The sequence below is a fragment of the Neopsephotus bourkii genome, unplaced genomic scaffold (genome assembly GCF_033783945.1).
Source record: "Neopsephotus bourkii isolate Nb327-2 ecotype Australia unplaced genomic scaffold, CSIRO-AGI_Nbou_v1 NB_659, whole genome shotgun sequence".
Lineage (NCBI taxonomy): Eukaryota > Metazoa > Chordata > Aves > Psittaciformes > Psittacidae > Neopsephotus > Neopsephotus bourkii.
The window spans coordinates 4,478,836-4,501,622 of record NW_026901158.1 but is presented as its reverse complement, the minus strand read 5'-3'; the positions used below and the strand labels follow the sequence as shown (position 1 = coordinate 4,501,622).

Sequence of the window (22,787 nt, the reverse complement as noted above, 5' to 3'; positions counted from 1 at the left end):
TAATCAAACACACATGTATAAATAGCTCATTTCCTAAAATGTAACCTATGAAAGAAGTGTAAAGTAGCATTTCCTTTAAAAACCATTGTGAACTCTCCAAAAGATATTATGATGACATTAACTTAACTTCAGATAATCAAATATACATTTAAAGCCTTCAAAGACATTTCTTAAATACAACACATCAACATCAACAGAATACATTCATAAATATTTATTCTGAATGTACCAACTGAACAAGAAGTGATCATACTGACTATTATTTAAGGCACACAACAGTGACATACATCATTCAGTATTTTTTCTTTACATCGCTAGTAGAAACTGAGTAACTTCCCCTCATGTATTTTATAGATGGTTTAAACTGACATTTGTGATCAGAGTTCAAAGAACAGGGAAATAAAATATTGGTTTAATACCTTTTGAGGCTTTTCTGTGTTGTAACTATACACAATCTGACTGCAAGTAACCATGTCATCATCGTAGTCTGACTCTGGTTCAGTTTTTGTCCTGAAAAGAAACAGAAACCATTACAGACTCCACACAACTAACTTACACTATAAGAAAGCCAACTGGCCAAGACACAGATTCCATTTCTCAGATACTGACCAGGTGGCTATTAGAATTTGTACCTGTGAAAATACATCATATTTAAAATTGTAGAGCTTGTTCTATCCTGCTGGTTAAGAGGCAGGAGAAGTGGCTGCCTCAGGAAAAAGATTTCTACTAAGCCACAGATTTGACTATCTAGAACAAGCACCCAGAAGAACTCCATTTTCTTTGTATTTTCTGTGCACAAACACAGTTTAATGATGGCTACACACTCCTCAACTTTGTATATAACTATTTGAACACAACACTCAAATAGCTTGTTTAACTGAAGAAAATCTCCTTAAATATGTCTTCCTCTTATCTATAACGTTCCATGTATCTATACTGGCAGCTATCTGTAAGATTATAAATTGTGCATGTAAAAAAATAATGAACATTTAAGACATTGTCACTCAAAATTGATTCAAAATATACCACATGAAGTAAATGATTGGTATGGTTATCCTTTTTTTCCACCAGGATTTTAAAATTAGGCACAATTTCAGTTTTCCAAAATAGGTGCTCCTGAAGTCTTTGGACCTGGATTCTTATAAATACCCTTACAAGGGACAGTGTGCCAAAAGATGGAGCTCAAGTTTAAGCAACAAAATCCTGCTCCCAAAGAAGTTATTTCCAGGCTTCCTAGCACTGTGCTAACCAGCTACTTCTGCACCAAATAAACACTTTACCTCATTAACTTTTTGCTCAATACTGACAATATTGTCCCTCAAAAGTTAAAAAAATCCATTTTATCTTAGGATATAAGTATATGAAGACAAAACCTTTCAAAAGATTATCTGGTGCCTGCTATGTGTTTTAATGTGTTTCCTTTCAGCAGCTCACTATGTTATCCAAGCTACTGAAGAACTGTTCCATGATTCTCACTTTATTACCTTCCCTGAAAGGAATACATTTAGAAAACAAAAGTTCTAAAACCATACAGTACCATTAAGTAAATCTAATCTTGAGAAATAGTTAAAGCTTAACACGAGCTGAAAGTAAACTTAAATCAGTTGTCATCTGGAACTACAATAAAATCTAAAACTATGTAATGCACTGAAAATTCAGGAATCCCCATAGCTTTACAAAGAGTGTCAGGCATGGCAATCTCCATTAAACTTATGTGCCAGTTGGTTATAACAGTAAGCATTCAACAGGTAGCAGCCTTCCTGATTCAGGAAAAAAACCTGAGCAGCATAACAGACATTTTAGTAGTCAAAAAGCAGTAAGTATGTATTTTTTAAGAACCTTACAATTTTAGGGGACCTACTTCATCTTTTCATTGCTTTTAGTTGCCAATATGTTTTTTTTTATTTGTCATCTCCCTCCCCCAACACAAATTAAAGTAGCACTGACAAGAAAACCAAGACCAAAGTTACTACACTACCTGGTATTAAAATCATAAAACTGATCTAGTCTCTGAATAAAACTGACCTCTTAAAGCTACTGCGTATATTTTTTATCTCACTGTTGTAGCTCACACTGTTGATAATGGTTTGAAAGGCTTGGACTGGATCAATAAGCTGACCCCATACTTTAGATCCGAGCTGATCCAAAATAACCATGAAACAATGCAGCGCTGGCCAGAAGGGGTCAGTAGACTCATCTGAAACATAACAGTAACATTGGGGAGAGTTGAAATGCAAGAGTCCTGAACGTTCTCAAACTAAGCTGAATTTGAAAGCAGTTGGTTTTCATTGATTTTTCTTAAATACTAATATAAAGATGTGTATTACAGTAAGTTGTAACTATACTCTTTAACCTGGAAAAAGGATGAAAAACATCAACATCACTTATTTGTACAGACAAGACACTGCTCCTTATGCAGTAACTGGGTAACAGTAACTAATATTTCGCACCTCGATGAATCCAATTCTTCCACACTGATTTTTGCAGTACTGTTCTAAGAAGTGGGTACAACTTACACAGCTATGACAATTTATACTTCAAATTCAAGCTAGAAGCAATTGGCTTTCCCTCAAGTATATTCTTTCCCCTTCATATAAGGTAACATCATACCCTCAATAAATATATTAAGCTCATAAAGACGTAGTCATTTGAGACACAGCCCAGATCTTGAGCTCACGTGCCATTCCCAGGCTATGCCATGACACATGGCCTACAGGAATGGTCCAGGGGCTGCTAGCCTAAATTCCCAGCTACAAAAGGGGTTCTCTCAAATGGGTGGAAGAGTCAAACTTTAAGCAAGTTGTAGCAATTCAGAGGAAGGCATTTCTGTATTTTAGGACTGAAAAGTCAAAGCATGCCACAGTGAAATTCACATTCCCCTACAACCTGTACATTAAATGTAAACAATATGGTAGAAGCCACAGACTGTCCTCTCAAAACCCGTAAGCCAGCCTTATGCAAGGCACTGCCATTCTTTTTCTATTTAAGAGTTTAAATGTAATTTTTCAATGTTTGTCAGTATTACACAACAGTGACCATCTTCCAGAAGATAAATAAGCCTCAGCTGAAATCACCTGAGATACACTACTAAGAATTCACTAAGAACTTCAGTAAGGAAGTTTGATAAAGATGAAAAATAGGCTATGAACTGCCTTAAACTCAGTATCAAAATTAATTACCAGCAGCTTCTTTCTCCATGGTGTGAAGTATAGACTGCATGAAGTCATTTTGTTTGTCTGGACCCAGTAACAAGGAATCCAAAGCTTGTTCTTCCAGCACTGTAAGCAACATACAAATCCCTAAAAGAAAAAGATGCAATCTGTCCACATATTTGCAAACGTTTGTTCTAATTTTCACCAAACCAAGGATGTTTCCAACACCATTATCAGTGTAACACCTGACCAAAGAGATCAGCAGCAACATGAAACACACTACTGTTGTGCAACATTCAATTTTCCCATTTGACATGCCCCAAAATAAACAGCACCTATGAAACAGGAGAGCTCTGACTTGAAACAAATGTTTATGAGAGACTACATGTACAAATTCATTCCAGATCATACTCACCTAGCCAATAGTTTTTGTAGTTGGCAGTATCATATAAGTGAGATGGCAGAAGGACGAGTTTGCCCTTTTCAACCACTGAAGATCCATAAATATCCTGACTCTCAAAAAGTCCCAATTCAATAACTTTGAACAAGCAAGTCAGCACTTCCTGTAAGTCATAGTAATCATCTCTGTCAACCTTGCCTAAATTCCTTGCTGTTAGAATGGCCCATCGACGAATCTAAGGATTGAAACAAAAAAGTTTTATGTTAAGAATAAGAAGAAAACCCAAATAAAATCACAATGCTGTAAGATAGGAAACATTGCTACTACAAACAGGACAAAAGTGTGTTTTTTCTAGAGGAAGCTCTCATAACTGCATGGGTGGGCAGTTGTATGAGGAAAGGCTGAGAGCTGGGTTTGTTCAGCCTAGAGAAAAGGTAGCTCAGGGGACACCTTATTTAAAAGGTGGCTACAGAGAAGATGGAGACCCCCTTTTTACAAGCAGTCGCACGGAAAAGATATGGGGCAATGGTCACAACTCCCAGGGGGATTCCAACTGAACACAAGAGGAAAAACTTTCACAGTGAGAACAATCAGCCATTGGAATAATCTTCCCAGGAAGTGGTGGATTCCCCAGCGCTGGACACTTTTAAGATTCTGCCATTCCACTCTAGGTCACGCTTTGCCAAGAAAAGGTGGTACTAGGAGATCCCTGAGGTCCCTTCCAACCTACTCTGTGAGTCTATGAAACAAAACTCTTTGGGATTTATGTGACAAAAAGGCAGCATTTGGTTTTGTACGTGCTTATATTACCTAAACATTGTTTTTCCTATTAGATAATTGTATACTGTAGCAACAGGTGTTAAGTTGTGCTGTCAGCATAGGACACTTGTCCACTCTTACCTTGGTGGAATTATTCTCTGACTTACAGAGAAAACTTCAGAGTTTGAGCAAGTGTAAAGTAAAATACTATTAAATCTTTTTCTGTTTCTTAGGACATGAAATTTTCAGCTCCACACTGGTGTTTAAACAAGCCAGCTGAACATCTGTAACTTCCGCAGACTAAATGCAAACAGCAAAGTGATTCTAGAACAGTTTCTTCAGCAAGAGTAACTATACTCCTACTGAAACCTCATTTTTCTGTATATTGTTAAATACAGAAAATCAAACACTTAAAATTCTGAATGCTACTATTTTCATGCTCTTGCCATTAAAAATAATAATCTATCCTGATGCCATTTAAAACTAAGTTTTAGTGGAACAGAAGTAACTTACCACTTCATTTGGGTGTACCAAAAAGAGATAAATTCCTGGATATTTCTCAAAGATCTGAAAGGAGCTGTGACTTCTTTCCATCCTACAGAGCACTTCTACACACAGCTCACCTACAAGGATAAAACACATTAAAGGGTAATTTATATGCTCGCAAAGAAACCCAAGCAATAAAATAAATACAAAATACATATACACACAGGTACACACTAAAACTTCAGTTTAACTACTACTTGTTATTTTCACCTCCTTCAGTAGAAATAATATTTCCCTCCAACTGTACATGGTAAGATACATACTGACTCTCTCATGCAGCAGCAGATATGGATATTTCAGTACTTCTAGAAGGGGCACTCGCAGGTTATTCTCAAAGTCTGGGCCCACATAACCAGACAGCTGTGTCTGTCCATTCTCATCGACTACAAACAACTCATCATCTTCTCCAGCTTCTTCTTGCATGTATTTCTCAATGTGGGCAACAAGACGGGAGGTTTCCAACTCCCACAAGACCTATGCAGAAGGGAAACAAAATACCCAAAGTGCATATGTGAAGAAAGCACTTAAGTACATTTATTATCACAGGCAGAAACCTTAACTAGACTTTCAAAACTTAAAATTTCATTTAAAAAGTTTCTTTCCAAGTGTGGTGTAAAATGATGAAGTCTTGAGGTAGAATTCAGATTGTGAGAATCACAAAACTCTCACTTCAGAGCTGGGATTAGAAAGTACGGTGGTTTTATATTTTTATTAAATATTCATCAACGGTCTTGGTTGTTATTTCAGACCAGAAATTAGTCACAAAACTTTGTTTCAATGGCCAATATAAAGAAGTACACAATACAGAAAACAATCATATGTAGGAAGATGATAAAAGCATTTTTTAAATCTTGCCTTCTCACATATTTTGTACTGTATTGGTGAATGGAATTAATGTAAAGAATGCAAACAGACTGACTGACTTGCTAAGTATTTGTAGCAGATTCAGCTCACTTAACATAACTCATCTAAAGTAAATTTCTCCCAATTTCAATTAGAAACCAAGGTTATTTCCTACAGCTAATAAAACTTTCAGCATTCCAGTGACTCCACCTATTTCCAAACTATACTAAGATGAGATTGCCCTGCAGAGGAATCTAATTCAAAGAGCAACCTTTTAGACATTTGTACTGTGAACAACTGGCTACAAATATTCATTTTACACACATCTACAGGAAAACAAGCTTTGCAAAATGTAAAACTGGGATACTAGTGAGAAAGAATTACAAAAGGCTTAAGATAACAGTTTTTAAACTTTGACTGGTTTTAATCCCACAAGATTAGATCAGATCTTAAACTGAAGCACAGCAGAAAACTATGAATGAAAAGTGAAAGCTAACAAAAAGAGGAAGAAACGGAAGTGGAACAGATGCCTGAAGAACAATGAAAACATACTGAAGAGGGTGTTAGTCTGTGTTCCAGAGTTCAAGGATTCCAGGCTGAGAGATACCTCAACTACTTTATTAATACAGGGAAAATATAGAGATAGTAAAAGATACAGCAAAGGATATTTCTGATGTTTGGTTATCTTACCAACCCCAAAGACCATGTAATGATGATCATGAAATCAGCTCCAAGAAACATCATCGAGGTGTGAGGGGGCAGACTCAACCTTAGCAGGCATCCCCATGGAGGCAATGTTGACCTAGGTGCTATGAGGTTCTGCCTCCCCGCATCGCATGAGGCTCGGGCTTTTATACTACCAAAAATGCACACTCATTCTGATGTAGGAGGCCAGTCTACATTGGAAGAAGTGGCCAGCTATACCTACAAAGGTCTCCCAAGATCAGGAGTTTTCTGAGGTCCAGCCAAAGCAGGACTTTTCAGGGAGAAGCCACCACAGACAAACAGTACTTTTCTCTTTTTGTGTGTTTCACCACAGACCATTAACTATTCTCACTGACACAGTCTGGCAGGTGTTCTTTTTTTCAGATGGCAAGCCACCATAGCATGAATAAAGTACAAGCTATAACATCTAATCAGCAACTTCCCACAACTGTTTTAGCTCTTGCTAATTTGAATATATGCAAAGCAAGATGGTGTTCTGGCTTTACAACCAGCTCTTTACACCACAATATATAAAAAGCAAAACAGTTAAAAAGCCACATGACCTATTCCCCAACACCAATAAACACAACCTCTGCACAAAGCTTCCCCCTACACTGAGGCTGGACCACAGAAACCTCATTTGAACGTTTCCTTGCAGTCCGAGTCCTCCCTCTCTGGTTGGAGCCAAATCTCTTAATTACCTCATGTAACCCTGGCAGTTTTTCCTTGGCTTTGTGGTATTCAAGCACACACTCCAGGCAGTAACAGAGATCTTCATTGGATCCTTCAAGATCTTCCGGGGACAACCGTTTAGAAGCATAGCTCTTCAGGAACTCAGTGGCGTCGGGACCACTAGGTGTACACCATCGACACGTGCTCATTCTTTGCATGGAAAGAAGGAGGAATGAATGGAAGTTCAAAGGCTGAAAGCAGCAAAATATGCCCTTTTGGCCACAACAGTACCCAGTTTTCAATGTGATGAGTTTCAGGATTTACATAACTCAGTGACAGCATACATGTGTATGTTCTTGGGTGACATTATTATATTATACAGATACACACAATTAAATAAAGGAATGCAGATTAAACCATTAAATTAACATTACAGAAAAATGCCTCCTGAATAGCAAGCGTTAGCAGCACTGAAAGTAAGACAAATTACATAATTTGCAAACTATGACACAGTACGTGAAAAGTGACTTTATGTTGCAAAAGTAACCCCTCATCCACACTTAATGCACACTTTCCAGGACTCCAATGCTGGAGTTCATCATATCGCTTTACTGGTACCCGTGGAATTGAGATTTAATGCATACAGAACGTAATTAGCTTTTGTTCTTAATCTCCTGCTAAAATTTAGGTCAACAAATCCCTGTTGCCAAAAGCAAAATATATCTGTGCGAAACTTTCCTGTCACAGCTGTTGTTACTGTTAGAAAACATCATCAAACTCTCACCACAAATTGCTTCCTCCAAAAACTAAAAAATCCTAACTAAGCAGAAATATAGGCAGCTCAGATTATGACAGTATGAACAGCTCAACTGAAGACTGGGAAAGCATGACGACTTGAGGCAAGTATATAAAAGGGAAGATAGTAATTACTGTGCTATTTAGCATGACAAAGAACGAAGAAGGGAAATCTAGATAAAGCAAAACCACCCACTCTCTCATACATAGGTACAGGTGGTATTTACCTTTGGAAAAGGAAGCTATTTGCTGTGAGGGCGTGCTAGGTAACATGAAGTGTGCTACCCTGCAGCTGGGAAAGGGGGCTGGCCCCTCCAGCCACACATGCCCTCGAGTATCTTCAGTAATCCATGCCCTGGAAACCGAGCCTCGGTGGCATTTCACAGACCTAGGAAAAGAAAAGTAAGCATCAGAAACGGCTTAAATTCACGGGCTATAGACTAAGAACAGCTTTGGCACGCAGATTAATGTGCCATCCACTGAAGAACCGAGAGATTTGCACCTGAATCCCCTCCGGACGTCGAAGGCGGGCAGCAAATCACGCACCCGCCTTTTCCTAACAAAAGATGGGAAACTTCATCCGCGCACGTTAAGCGAAGAAACCGCTCCGTAGCTCGGGCCAAGCCTGCCTAGCCGCGAGCAGCAACCTGCCCAGCACCGGCACCGGCACTTACCTGCCCGAGGAGGGAGCGAAGCGGCGCTCCCCGGTTCCCCCACGCCACCGCTCCCCCGCCGGAGCCCCCTTTGCAGCCGGTAAAGGCGTCGCCGCTTCTCGCCGAGCGGGCCCAGCGCCTGCCCTGAGGCGGCGGGAGGGGAACGCGGCCTCCCCCGGGCAGGGGCAGCAGCAGCAGCGCCGTCACGGCGAGAGGCACCGCCCGCCCCCTCCTCACCTCACGCAACCCCGCGCCTCCCGCCCCTGCCCGCCTGCTTCCGGCCGCGGCGCCTCCCCCCCACCCACACCGCGCTTCCGGGACGCCGCAGGAAGTAGGCTCCACTGGCGGGCGGGGCCTTAAAGGGACAGTGAGGAGGGGAGAGCGTGTGTGGGGGAAACTGAGGCACGGGCTGGCAGTAACGCAGGCGGTGTTAGCGGCTCAAGGAGGGCGGTACTGAAGCACTAAGATCCCGCTCTAGCTCCACAATCGAGCCAAGCAGGGGGTTTTCCCCAACACTCTGAAGTGATAACCCCGCCGAGAAGCTTCCTCAGAGCAGCTGAGGCAATGGAAGCCACGGCCAAGCGCAGCTCTGCCTGCCATCCGGGAACAGAAACAGGCAGGAAGGGCCATGAAAGTTCAAGGGGTTGTGGCTCTGCCCCATTAGCTACTGCACTTCCAGGCCCTTCGATCCCAGAGATACAGAGTAGCTGCCTCCCCTCAACTTCTTGTCCCAGACTTTCCAGAAGAAATGGGTGAAGGCACCATTAACACTCCACGACTTCGAAGTGCTTCTCTGCTGCAACCACAACTCTTGGAACCTGCCTGGCTCTGGCTTTGACAATGCCACACAGCGGAGGCTTTTCTTCCTCTGTAACGCCATCTGAGGCCAAGGAAATGCTTGAAGCGACGTATCTGCTTGCACCACCTTAGTGTTCAGGGGACACGGGGTGGGTTTTAGACTTGAATGCACCTGATGTGTTATGTCCCTTGTCATGTTGGGGCCCATTTGTTGTTGTTTTTTTTTTAACCCCTGCACAGCATTTGCTCTGTTTTCATGAAAATTTAAATAGCCACATTCATCAACAGCCTCCCTCTTGCTTTTTAAGATGATGGCAAAGGGACACACCCCTGACTCCCATACAAGGACTTGAAGGTGCATCAGAAATACAGTTCAAGAGGTGGTTCTGAAGCCCCAAACCATAAGATAACCAAAGTACAGACTGATACCAAAGCTAAAATAGACATTTAACTTGATACTTCTGACTAACAGATAGCCACTTTACCATAGAAATATTATGATCAGGATAAGCCCCATTCAAGATCTCCCTGAATTAGAGCTGGACTGCATGCCTTACTAAGAGATCCTTGCCTAAGACAGCCAGATCCCTTACTCACATCAGATCCCTGCTAAGTGTCTGAGAGCATGCTGAATTAATACTAATGAAACATTAATAATCCATATCACTAATAATTATTACATTTGTGTAGATAATTCTATTAAACATAAACTGTGGTCCAAGTCCAAGACTAATATTGGGCCCAGCCGCACATAAGCACCACCAGGAGTTTAGAAAGCAAGGAGTCCACTCTGAACCTCATGAAGTGGAAAGGTCTTCTTTACCCTTTGCATCTCCAGTCTGTGAATCATTCTAAATTGACTCTATTTGCCTTTATATGTTTCTTCCATGAAGTAATAAAGTAAACCTTGCCATCAAACTGACTGATCCACTGTTAAACTGTGTAAAATTCCATCAAATTTATTGAACTCTTGTCAAATTATTATTTTACCTCAATAAAACATAGAGCTGCTTCTCTCTTTTGAGTGAGGTGTATTCCACTCACCCACAAGTCTCCCTTTAAAGAAAAGGATAAAATAAATCTTGTTATGCAGCTAGAAGTTTATTTTCACGAGATCTACTCTACAAACTCTGTAACCATGGAAGAAGATTCAGAGGATCTCCATCTTCCAACAAAAGAAGCATCTTGAAAAATACAAACTTAGTTCTTCAGCTTTTAACCTTTAAACCTGTAAGGCAACAGACCTAAATTCAAGGGAGCTGGTGTATGTTTCCTTCCTCCCATCCTGCCAGCCCCATTTCATTTCCTGTCTGGAAAACTCACCCTTCCACCAGTGGCTGATCTCCTGGGGCGTCCTGCCTGTCTCACAAGAATCACACTGGTTTGTATCTTCAGGGAGACTAAAGGCAGACACAGTTAAACATGGGAAGCTCTCAATTAACATCCTTTGCTACGAGTCAATGATAATTATTAAAGAAGGAAATTCTCGCTTACCCAAATGACCATCAAAAAGCAATATGCCAGAGACCAAGTTCTCCTGCCTTACTTTTTAATTCAGCATACAAGAAATATAAACAAACCATACATATACTTTACAGGAACAGGAAGACTTTGGGGTTGTTTTTTGACATTCACTCAGTCAGTGTACACATTCTAGGCAGACAGTCAGACGTATCATTCAAAGCCATGAATGCAACCTCATCTTGCCCCTCAATTTCCTTATTACAATGTAGAAACTCTCCTTGGCACAATAGAAGTATAAAATCTATATACACACACACTATTTTGTCTCTGTATTCCGAGTATTAATAAAACCATTTTAAATGCATTGTTCTGCTTTGCATGAAATGAGATTATCATTTATGAATAGCAATGGACAAAAATTCCTTTTCTCTACAAGGCTGATAATAGTGTCAGTCTACATCAAAAATAAAAATCCGTTGCTTTTAAGAACAAGATACCTGTTAAAAAAACAACTCCAAAACAACTCAAAGTTGTGCTGTTTCCATTAAAACAGATGATGAAGATTTGCAAACTAAAAGTCCTTTCCCAAGTCACTGATATTTAAAAAAAATTACTTAAAACATATTAAAGTTCTGAAAACCAAGCTTATGCATAAAGGCTAAGGAGCAGCTTTCAACTACACAGAAAACAAAGTAGTGGAAAAATACCGGTTTTGAGACATTCAGAAAGTTGAATGCTTAAACTGTATTTACCTGCCTTCAATATGAAACAAAGAGAATCAGACATCTGTATCTTTACTTTCTCCATCACTAGATACCCTGTGTACCTGCAGTTGTTAGACTGTGCCCACTTTCAACCACATCCATTGTATAGTTCAATGTGGACACTGGGTACTGTCTTTAGGGCAGTCAATTAACTGGTCTTCTTCACTGGTGTCAAAAATGTCACTGAGTAGGAAAACCTGCTTCTGTTGCTCAGGTTCTGAGTTGTCAGGACTAGGGTCGTTCCCCTTCTCTCTTTCAAGCTTTTCTTCAAGTGCTGGAAGTGTAGTTTCATAAAGGTATTCAATAATTTCTTTGGGGGAGAAAAATAGAGAGACAAGTAAAGTAAATTGTATCTACAGGGGAAATGGATGCCATCAGGAAGCAGGATCCCACAGAAATTATTCTGTCAGTCTTAAATGCAAACAACAACAACAACAACAAAAAAATACACTGCTCCAACACAGACACACAAGAAACTATAGAAAAGCAGTCACAAAACATTTCAAGCCAAGGGATTAAAAAAAAAAAAAAAAAGAGGTTCATAATCACTGCATGAAGATGTCACTGAAAGTAAACTGTTATTAAAAAAAGGCATTCAGTAAAATAAGTAAAAAGCCTGAGATATCAGCCAATTTACCTGGGGGAAAGCTAACTAAAACATAATTCAGATAGAATATGTATCCTCTTAGATTCAAGTGAAAATGTTAAGGAGTATATACAAACAGCTGGGATACTGACCAGAAAAAGTCTTTTTTCGCCATAAAGGCACAGAGGAGATTTTTAGCTTATAAAAATTTGCTTGAACGTAGTCTCTAGGGGCACCTCTGAAAAAAGAAGAGTTCAAAGAATTAGTGTGCAAGCAATTATTATGAAGTTTTGTTGATACCGAGTTACCCATTCATGAGAGTGATGCCAGTCAAACAGTATCTTAGCTTTAGGTAGAAAGGACAGATTTCAAATCCTAATTAAAACAGTTTTTCAAGACAGCAATTCCCCTTGAAGGTAAAAACCTAAATGTGTTTAATGAGAGAGTAAACGAAACTGAAAGTATATGGAAAACGTCAAAAGCACTGTACAGCAAGTATACAGCATTCACAGCACTCATAGTTTTATATTCAACACTTAACTCTGTTTGGAAGAAAACTATTACATTGTGAATATTACACACATTCCTATAATTATCCCTTTTTCAAATATGTGGGGATGAACACCTGGAAAAATCTTTCATCAAAGACTTTAGCATAGACTATGCAAAAGTTTTAAGCACAAATATACTGGGAATACAATAAGGGTTGCCTGAAGTGGTTACAAGTGGTTTCAGATCATATAGGCATGGTTTAATGCCCAGTGCTATGCAAAGATATATGTATATGTTACCAAGCTAAATGATGTTTTCTATAGTTGCAGAGGTCTAAAAAGTTTGATTCCTTTGTAGAACTTTTAAGATAGTCTGCTTCAACAACCCTTTGCATCCACAAAAAGAGGATAAACAAAAAAAATAAAAGAAGGCTTACCCCATAATATCACTAAATTCTTCCCACTTTACTTCACTAGAATCCTCCACGTTCAGTTCACGCAACCTGGGAATATAATACAGAAGCAGTCTGTAGGCAGAATTCAAGAAATAATTCAAAAACACTCACAACTCCCCCAGTCAGAAGTCACAGGACATTTTGTTCTAAAGAAGAGCAGTTGTGAAACCTGTATGAAACTGCAGACATGCCATTCTCACCCTGCAAGCCTTCATAAACACAAACCAGAACAGTAAGAAACGCAAAAACAGTCCAGTACTTCTGAACTATACCTTTTAATAAAATTGATTCTGACTTGTAATCCTTTGGTCCCCCTCCATAACTGCCGTCCTTTGCCTAACTTGTTTGTTAAAATTGTAATCCTATGAAAACATAGAAAAAAAAAAAAAAGTTCTTATCAAGAAATTCCAAGCACCAAAAGGAAGCATCTTCAAGATACTACTGCTGCCACAAAGCGGCAGAAATCAGGCTTCACTGTCACAGCAAGAACAAAAATCACCACAGCTAACGAAGTTATCTGTCTCAGACATATTTATGATGCCTCTTCTGTAATCTACCTCCTATTTATTTCCTATCTTACCAAACAATCATCATGGTACAAACAGTTTGGCAGAAGAGTTAAATACTCTCCAGAACACATTTTGCTATCTCAATTCAGTAAAAAAACTTACCATTTCTGTTTACATTGTCTCCAATATCGAGTTCCCACTTTAGTTTCGATCTCAGTCCATGGGAATTTCTGGAACAGTTTCTCACGGTCAATTAAAATATCTCTATTTGAACGTCCATCTTCCACTCCTAATCTTTTCCTAATCACCTCCTCCACTGCACACATTAACTTCCGGACCTCTTCCTTTGACCAAGGGCCATAATTAGCATCTAAAATTGAAAAATGAGGCATAATTTCTCATAAATGATTAGTGAAAAAAAGGCAAAAGAGCACTTTTATAGAATCCTAGAATGATCTGGGTTGGAAAGGACCTTAAGATCATCTACTTCCAAACCCCTTGCCATGGACAGGGACACCTCACATTAGACCATGTCTATTCTTATTTACAGGACCAGCTTCTTAACACACTTCCTAGAAACCTCTACACACCAAATCTGAAAAAAGAGCTCAGCCTAATCACCAAATCCAGTTGCCAAATTCTTCCCACCCTGCCCCCAAAAGCATCTATTTAGACATCAGTTCCATTTAATACGGAGCTGCATTTGTTGGATTTCTTTTCTCTTTTCCATCAGACTGTTCTTATCCCTTCCATATGCAAATGCAGTAAGTGGTTTAGAAAAAAGAACTACCACCACAAATTAATTTAAAAAAGAAAAAAAAATCCATTCCAGGGATTTTTTTCCTAAAGTTTAGGGCACATACAAACTACAGTTAAAATAACTTCTGAAGTTGCAATACACATAATGAATTGCTTTTCTTAAAATTACATACGTGACTTGATTTCAGAGTATTTCATAGCAACTGAGAGGTTAGAACGGCACATCATCTCAGAAATCTTCCTCCAATCATTGCCATGCAGAGCATAACACTGCTTCAATTTTTCTTTTTCTTCATTAGTGTACCTGGTTGAGGAAATTGGCAAAGCTTCAGCTGCAAATTCAAACCATTCCAATATCTTAAAAGAGCTGTAATCGTTACAGATGTTTCATCACTACCATTTCATGTCACACTTTAGAACAGAAGAATTGATAAGGACTAGTCAGAAAAATGAACTGTCAATTAAGATGCAGCAACTGGCACAAACCAGAGATGACCTTCATTTATATCCATTTTCTGTGGTCAAATAAACCTCAGAGACTGATATTAGTGTTTGGAAATGCTTTCAAGTTACTCACCTCCCTTTATAATTGTGTGGGTCAAAGATCTTTCTTGCTCGGTAATATATCAGCGTCCAGAGTCGTGGTATGCCCTCAGCTAGAAGGTAAAATGATTCATTTAAGTAACATGTCTCACAGAGGTGGGGCCGCTTTCAAAAAAAGCCAAAACTAAACTAAACAAAACCCCAACAACATACATTTTTGTGACCATGCTATCAATGACAGATTCTCTCCAGTCAAGAGAATGTACTGTACAACACTCCAGTAACTGCACAGGGAAGGAATGGTCTGAGTAGAATCTCCTGAGGAGTTTCAAAGATGTAATTGTTACGACCGTGCCAAGATTGTGAATGCTGAGTGCTGGTAAGTAATTGTGTACATGCCTGTGCACCTGTATATGAATATTGAAAACTGAACTTTTAAACTCTCCAGCACAAAACTAGGTACAAATTGTATGGACTGGCTGTACCTTTGATCCAAATGCAATTAAAATTTAGCTAACTCTCATTAATAGAGAGACATAATTTCTTTCTGTTTCTGCCATCACTCACTCTATCCTAAACCTGCCATCTATTTATGTGCTCTAAGAACAGTAAAGAATCAAACACAGCGCTCAATCAAACCTGCCATTAGTAAGTCACTATGCTTAATTACAGCCTAGCAAATAATGCACTTTAAGCCACAAAGCCCAAAGGTAAATTTGGAAGTCTGTAAGTGCTGCTGGTCATGATATTTTCATCTCTAAACTCTGCAAACCCAAGAAAAAATAGCAAGAACAGTATGTGTAGTTGATAATCTAGACAGCAATCTCAGAAGCACGCTCATTTTTTGCCTGATTTGGCAACACCAGTGCTTTGCTACATAGGAAATACACTGTGCTATCACCAGGTTGCAAAATGTAACATTCAGCCATTTGTACAAGGAACTTAAATACTTACAAATTTTTTCAAAAAATAGATGTTTTAATTTTAAGCGATTGATGGCTTTTTTCTCTTCTGGATACCTCGAGGTAAACAGGAGTTTCTCAGCACTATCTATCCCAGTCAGTTCTAAGAACGCTGCAATATTTTTCCGGATTTGATTATTCTCCTTCTCGGAAAATCTGCCAAACCTGACAGGAATACCTAAAATGTACAGAAAGTTTTGTTAAATAAAAAAGAAAACTTCAAGTACCATCTCTTGTACATTTCAGGGTTTAACAAATATAACAAAAGATCAATTAACTCAACAGGTGAAAGAAAAAAAAATTAAAGAGTACAAACAAGAGCTGGAAGCAGGGGATTTACACGTATACTTCGGACTGTAATTCAGTAATGAGGAGTTGATGCTACCAAGCAGAGAAACAGAAAAGATGTCTATTACAATAAAGTGAACCAGACTCCATGGATGCGACAGACATGGTACAAAAACTATGTTCCCTCTGTCAAAGCATTAGCACAGCTGCACAGTCCTTCCTCACTGCTACGATATTTTGGAGAGCTCACCTTGTTTTTTAAACTCTTTAAACCTTGCTAGGTCTTTTAAAGCTATCTTCATGATTGTATGCTCTGATATATTCCTCACATGAGGAATAAACTCTTCCAGTTCCTGTTTTGCGGTATCCAGATCCATGACAGGAAAATTCAGGTACTCTTCATCATCATCATCATCATCATCATCATCATGATGCTTACTGCCGTCACCTGTGGTTCCTGTTCTAGTAAAGGAACTGTTCTGGTTCTGCCTTCTATATGGTTCCCATGCCAATGCTGCTGGTGTCCTGATATAAAGAAAAAACAACATACAATACACCACCAGACCTCAAAACCATTAGAAGAATGAACGTATTCATTAAAGAAGAAATACTTCACACATCAACCCCTTTGTATTCCCATCTTTCAACACAGAGGTAATTTTTTAATCAGATTTCTACAATTACAATACTCAAAAAGCTTGAAGCTTTGAAAATTGCACCTTTCTCACGTAACTCTCACACATGGCCATACAGAAGAAACAGTCTCTCCTGCTACCACTGGCAACATAGAACTTTTTTATCTGTCTCTCACTAGTCGTCTAACTGTGGGTTCTACACACTGCAAAAGCACCAAGAGCTTATTTGCGGTTTGGGTTGGAAGGGACTTTAAAGCTCATCCAACTCCAACCCCCTGCCATGGGCAGGGACACCTTCCACGAGAGCAGCTTGCTCCAAGCCCCTGTGTCCAACCTGGCCTTGAAAAATGACAGTCATGGGGCACCCACAGCTTCTCTGGGCAACCTATTTTAATGCCTCACCACCCTCACAGGGAAGAACATCTTCCATATAGCCAACCTAAATCTACCCTCGCAGTTATAACAAAGCTCTTAAAGTAGGTCTCTGTAACATCACAATATATTGTAAAGGGGTTTGGAGCCACTTTTAAAAACTCATACAGAATAGACTGAAGAAAAATCTGGGACCCAAATATTGTGACAGAAACATGGGGGAGAAGGGCTGTAAAAAAACCAAATACAAACAAAGCCTACATACGTTACATCAGAATCTGAAGAACTTTCCTCTGTGATATAAGCTCTGCTTTTTATCTTCTCAGGGCGCACTGGACGTTCTTTAGAAGAATGATGAGCTGCTTTAGTCAGCTTAGATAAATTAGCAGGTACAACCATAGAATCTTCTCTCCTGGCAGGAGAAGCATCACAGTCACCATCTTCATGCCGTTGCTGGGATGATGCCACACCACCCGCTTCTGCAGCTACTGGCAGTTCTGTGCCTTTCCCTTGCCCGTTTTGCTCTGCAGGTGACAACAGTGACTGGTCAACAGTTACATCTGCTGCTTCTTGTGTATCTAGGGTACTGCTGCATGTTTTATTCTTGCTTTTTGATCTTTTACTTCCATTTTTGTCATGTGTTTCTGAGGTAGGCAGCTCATGTACCTCATCCTCTTCAGATAAGTTCTCTTTTCTTTCTTTCTCTACAGATGGTTCTAAATAAATGCATTCAGGCAGTTCACCTACCTCATCCTCTTCAGGTAATTTCTCGTTCTTCTTCTCTAAAGGTGGTTCTAAATAAATGCATTCAGGCAGCTCACCTACCTCATCCTGTTCAGGTAATTTCTCGTTCTTCTTCTCTAAAGGTGGTTCTAAATAAATGCATTCAGGCAGCTCACATACCTCATCCTCTTCAGGTAATTTCTCTTTTCTTTTCTTCTTCTTTACAGGTGGTTCTAAATAAATGCATTCAGGCAGCTCACATACCCCATCCTCTTCAGGTAATTTCTCTTTTCTTTTCTTCTTCTTTACAGGTGGTTCTAAATAAGTGGATCCAGGCAGCTCACCTACCTCATCCTGTTCAGGTAATTTCTCTTTTCTTTCCTTCACTTCTACAGGTGCTTCTAAATAAGTGGATTCAGGCAGCTCACATACCTCATCCTCTTCAGGTAATTTCTCTTTTCCTTTCTTCTTCTTTACAGGTGCTTCTAAATAAATGGATTCAGGAAGGTCACATACCCCATCCTCTTCAGGTAATTTCTCTTTTCTTTTCTTCATCTTTACAGGTGCTTCTAAATAAGTGGATTCAGGAAGGTCACATACCTCATCCTGTTCAGGTAATTTCTCTTTTCTTTTCTTCACCTTTACAGGTGCTTCTAAAAAAGTGGATTCAGGAAGGTCACCTACCTCATCCTCTTCAGGTAATTTCTCTTTTCTTTTCTTCACCTTTACAGGTGCTTCTAAAAAAGTGGATTCAGGAAGGTCACCTACCTCATCCTCTTCAGGTAATTTCTCTTTTCTTTCCTTCACTTCTACAGGTGCTTCTAAATAAGTGGATTCAGGAAGGTCACATACCTCATCCTCTTCAGGTAATTTCTCTTTTCTTTTCTTCTTCTTCTTCTTCTTTACATGTGGTTCTAAATAAATGGATTCAGGCAGCTCACCTACCTCATCCTCTTCAGGCATCTTCTCTTTTATTTTCTTCATTTTTACAGGTGCTTCTAAATAAGTGGATTCAGGAAGGTCACATACCCCATCCTCTTCAGGTAATTTCTCTTTTCTTTCCTTCACTTCTACAGGTGCTTCTAAATAAGTGGATTCAGGCAGCCCACATACCCCATCCTCTTTAAGTAATTTCTCTTTTCTTTTTTTCTTCTTCTTTACATGCGGTTCTAAATAAATGGATTGAGGCAGCTCACCTACCTCATCCTCTTCAGGTAATTTCTCTTTTCTTTCCTTCACTTCTACAGGTGCTTCTAAATAAGTGGATTCAGGCAGCTCACATACCCCATCCTCTTTAAGTAATTTCTCTTTTCTTTTTTTCTTCTTCTTTACATGTGGTTCTAAATAAATGGATTGAGGCAGCTCACCTACCTCATCCTCTTCAGGTAATTTCTCTTTTCTTTCCTTCACTTCTACAGGTGCTTCTAAATAAGTGGATTCAGGCAGCTCACATACCTCATCCTCTTTAGGTAATTTCTCTTTTCTTTTTTTCTTCTTCTTCTTTACAGGTGGTTCTAAATAAGTGGATCCAGGCAGCTCACCTACCTCATCCTCTTCAGGTAATTTCTCTTTTCTTTCCTTCACTTCTACAGGTGCTTCTAAATAAGTGGATTCAGGCAGCTCACATACCTCATCCTCTTTAGGTAATTTCTCTTTTCTTTTCTTCTTCTTCTTCTTTACATGCGGTTCTAAATAAATGGATTCAGGCAGCTCACCTACCTCATCCTCTTCAGGCATCTTCTCTTTTCTTTCCTTCACTTCTACAGGTGCTTCTAAATAAGTGGATTCAGGCAGCTCACATACCTCATCCTCTTCAGGTAATTTCTCTTTTCTTTTTTTCTTCACAGGTAGCTTTAAATAAACGTAATCAGTGTCAATCTCCTGACAAATATCAGAGCAACTCTGATTTATTGCGATACAAGATACAGCATTACTTTCCTCATCCGTATTATCATTATGCTTCCACTTCTTTTTCTTCTTTTTCTTTTGGGAAGCATCCACTCCAGTTTCATTATTAATGTCACTTTCCAGTTCTACACAAGAATTACCTAACAAAGACTGCTGCTTCTCCTTCTTCTTTTTTCTTTTCTCCTTTTTAAAACCTTCACCACTCTGTGCTGCTTGATCTTCAAGCAGAGGTGGAGAAGCAGAGGAAAGCTCTGCAACCTGTATGCTTTCTCTTTCATCATTTTCATGTTCCTTATGTTCTTTGTATTTTTTCTTTTTCTTCTTCTTCTTCAGAAAATCCTGAACTTGAAAATCATCTGCACTTGCTTTTTCTGTCATCTTTTTTCTTACCTTAAATAAAAGATATGGGGTTTACTCAAGTATTATAATTAATGCATCGTTACACAGGTAAAAAACAAACAGGAAAAAACAATATGTGAACAAAACAGGCCCACTCTCCCCCCAATATTAAAATACTACAAAGCAATTCAACATTATCTTAGAAACATGCAATGAAGATACTTACTTTTTAATGCAGGTAATTTTGCAGTGGGAGGATGAAATTGTGATGCTTTCTTCATCAAACAAATGTGCATTACAGCTGTATTCTGCTTTATAATTGCCTTCCTATAACAAAGATACATTTCAATAACTTTAAGTCGATTCTGAATAACTAAGAAACAACAGATTACTATATTCATAGAACCAACTAAATTGGAAAACTCTTCAAGATCAGCAAGTCCAACCTTTATCCCACCACTACCCCATAGCACTGAAGGCATTTTCTACAGTTTGTGCACACTTCCAGGGACAGGACTGCACCACTGCCCTGGACAGCCTGTTCCAATGCCCGAGATTAGGAATTGTTCCTAATCTCCATCTAAACCACCCCTGGTAGCTTAAGGACATTTCCTCTTGTTCTATCACTCTGTTTCCAGCACCAAAACAACAAATTAAAAATAATCAAGAAATATTAAACTAATCAGCGTTAAAACCAACTGTCCTGGTTAGAAGCGTCTGACTGGCTTCATTCACGTGCCGACAGGCCCAGGCCTACGCCCAGGCCCAAACTCAACCAGGACCCGCCAGCTCCCACAGCACCTGTAGCCAGCACCAACACGCACACATGGAGACCGCGGCAGGCCTAAGGGCGGGCTGTGGGTCAGCGCCCCGCGGCAGCCCCCGCGCACCGGCCGCTCGCCTCCGTCTCTTACCCGAACTACCTAGGGAGAGGAAGGCACCCGGAACCACCACCACCACCACAGGCCTCTGTGTGGCACAGGAATGAACCGAGGCGGGTAAACCGCAGGCCCTAGGAGCCCTAACACGCTCCCGCCCCGGTGCAGGCCCTCCCAGCCTCGGCCCGCCACATAACGATAACGAGACACCTCGATGCCGCCAGCGCTCCCGGTAATCCAACCTTAACACTGCTCCCACTGCACCCTGCTGCCGGCCTCTCCGTTCCACCCTCCCCGCCTTCCCGCCACAACAGCGGAAGCGTTCCCAGCCGGACCTAGTAAAGTGACGGACCAGCGGCGTGCGACGGTGGTTGCTAGGAGACGGGGCACCGCTATTCTCCCCCCTCAGCGCTGTCGGGCTGGAGCTGGAGAACCGCTGCTGAGCTCTCTCGGCTCCGCTGCCACAGCCACGGCCCTGACCAGTGCCACGGCCACGGCCCCGGCGTCTGCCTCAGCCCCTGCTCCCCCCACCATGGTGTGGGGCAACCCGGGCAGCTACATGGCGGGCGGCAAGGGGGCGGCCCCGCGGAGACCGCTGACCCTGGCTGAGGTGCAGCCCGGCAGCGAGAACGAGCGGCTGGGAGTGGCTCGGGACAGCATGTTGTGCAACCCGCTCATCATCAAGGTGAGACACACGGTCCCTCCTCATCGACCCCGCTCTCTGCCCGGGTACTACCCACACCTCGCCGGTAGCGGCGGAGGGGGTCCCGGAGGATGGGGAGGGGTCCCGGTCCCGCGGGCAGCCCCTTGCACCGCAGGCGAACAGCGCAAAAATTGCCTGCTAAAGCACGTGGGGAGTTACAGCAGCTGAAAACAGAGGTTCCCGTTCCCCCCCCCATTGATTTAAACAGCAAGGAGGGAAAACCGCGCTTCCTCGCGGCTCCTCCTCCAGCAGCTCCGTGGTTGATCCCCTTTAAGCACCCGCTAAGCCCCAGCTGGAGACCGGCGGCAGTGTGGGCCGGGTTTTCAAAGCCCGCTGTCACCCCCCTCAACCCCCCCCCAGCGGAGGGGTTCTGGGGTGGGACACAAACCCTGACCCCTATATTCGGATTTATAGACCGGCTGTGGAGGTGACGGTCCGTTCACAAACCCCCGACACTTCTCACCTTACCAACCCCACTGTACCCCAGTCCCGGGGATAGGCTGAGCTCTGGGCTGGACTTGGAAAGCTTCAGGCAGGTATTTCACTCCAAACCGACACCCACGGAAGGTCCCGCTCTACCCCCGCCCGCCCCGGACTCCCTCATCCCCTCCAGCCGCAGCTGAAGTACAGCTCTCGTCCCCTGGATGGCACTCGCAGAAAGGCTTAGTGCCCAAACCAGCTTTTTCCCGTCCCAGTCTCTCCCTCCGGCCACGCCGCCGGCCCAGTGCGGAGCCCCCCGATGCTCGGGGTCGGGATCGCGGCTCTGGGGCGGGGCGGAGGGAGAGGGACGACGGCTGCAGCCCCGCGGCTGGCACGGAGCGGTTCCACCGGCTGCGCTTTCCCTGTTGTCCGGGGGAGGGCAGGCAGCTTCGCTCAGAGCGTTGGTTTCCCACCGCAGCCAGCGGTGACATTTAGACGCGGCTGTACAGTGGTACTTAACTCCAGTTCCCTTGCTAGCCCGGCAGCGGCAGGCTGGGAATTCAGCCGTAAATTTTCGGAATATCACAGAAAATTTGAGTCTTACAATAGTGATTTCCTTATTTTTAGCTTGTGAAACTCTTAACATTGAAAGTTTATTGGGAAGG

The 22,787-nt window shown here is 41.3% G+C and overlaps 3 protein-coding genes and 1 long non-coding RNA gene across 4 annotated transcripts in view; 2 read left to right on the top strand and 2 right to left on the bottom strand.

Annotated features, from left to right (window-relative positions):
* The window catches only part of SETX (senataxin), a 28,144-nt gene extending 19,964 nt beyond the window's left edge, over window positions 1-8,180 (bottom strand). The window contains exons 1-8 of the mRNA XM_061352704.1: window positions 8,100-8,180; window positions 7,107-7,287; window positions 5,121-5,331; window positions 4,825-4,934; window positions 3,568-3,787; window positions 3,180-3,299; window positions 2,026-2,197; window positions 420-510 (exon numbers count right to left, since the gene is read on the bottom strand). Coding sequence (XP_061208688.1) covers window positions 420-510; window positions 2,026-2,197; window positions 3,180-3,299; window positions 3,568-3,787; window positions 4,825-4,934; window positions 5,121-5,331; window positions 7,107-7,286 — 1,104 coding nt within the window. The 5' untranslated portion in view covers window position 7,287; window positions 8,100-8,180. The remainder of the gene's footprint in view (window positions 1-419; window positions 511-2,025; window positions 2,198-3,179; window positions 3,300-3,567; window positions 3,788-4,824; window positions 4,935-5,120; window positions 5,332-7,106; window positions 7,288-8,099) is intronic.
* Window positions 8,181-11,359: 3,179 nt separating this feature from the next.
* Window positions 11,360-20,489, bottom strand: TTF1 (transcription termination factor 1). The gene is made up of 13 exons (XM_061352732.1): window positions 20,348-20,489; window positions 19,555-20,172; window positions 18,055-18,771; window positions 17,417-17,817; window positions 16,395-16,669; window positions 15,849-16,034; window positions 14,929-15,007; window positions 14,525-14,655; window positions 13,755-13,962; window positions 13,356-13,445; window positions 13,066-13,131; window positions 12,290-12,375; window positions 11,360-11,861 (listed from the first exon to the last, which is right to left on the bottom strand). Exons 2-13 carry the CDS (start codon window positions 20,158-20,160, stop codon window positions 11,662-11,664), a joined length of 3,045 nt encoding a protein of 1,014 aa, XP_061208716.1. The 5' UTR covers window positions 20,161-20,172; window positions 20,348-20,489; the 3' UTR covers window positions 11,360-11,661.
* LOC133211904 (uncharacterized) lies at window positions 19,147-19,545 on the top strand. The gene is made up of 3 exons (XR_009725318.1): window positions 19,147-19,211; window positions 19,317-19,382; window positions 19,491-19,545. It is a non-coding gene; the product is annotated as an uncharacterized LOC133211904 (long non-coding RNA).
* A 458-nt stretch (window positions 20,490-20,947) lies between the features above and the next one.
* The window catches only part of CFAP77 (cilia and flagella associated protein 77), a 60,706-nt gene continuing 58,866 nt past the window's right edge, over window positions 20,948-22,787 (top strand). The window contains exons 1-2 of the mRNA XM_061352330.1: window positions 20,948-20,978; window positions 21,314-21,684. Of these exons, the coding sequence (XP_061208314.1) occupies window positions 20,948-20,978; window positions 21,314-21,684 (402 nt within the window). The remainder of the gene's footprint in view (window positions 20,979-21,313; window positions 21,685-22,787) is intronic.

Coding starts and splice junctions, on each gene's coding strand:
- TTF1 (XM_061352732.1), bottom strand. CDS start 20,160: ATGACAGAAAAAGCAAGTGCAGATGATTTTCAAGTTCAGGATTTTCTG. Junction 17,818..18,054: donor AATTACCTGAAGAGGATGAG/GTATGTGAGCTG, acceptor GAAGAGGATGAG/GTACATGAGCTGCCTACCTC. Junction 15,008..15,848: donor TCTATTTTTTGAAAAAATTT/GTAAGTATTTAA, acceptor TTTACCTTCTAG/CTGAGGGCATACCACGACTC.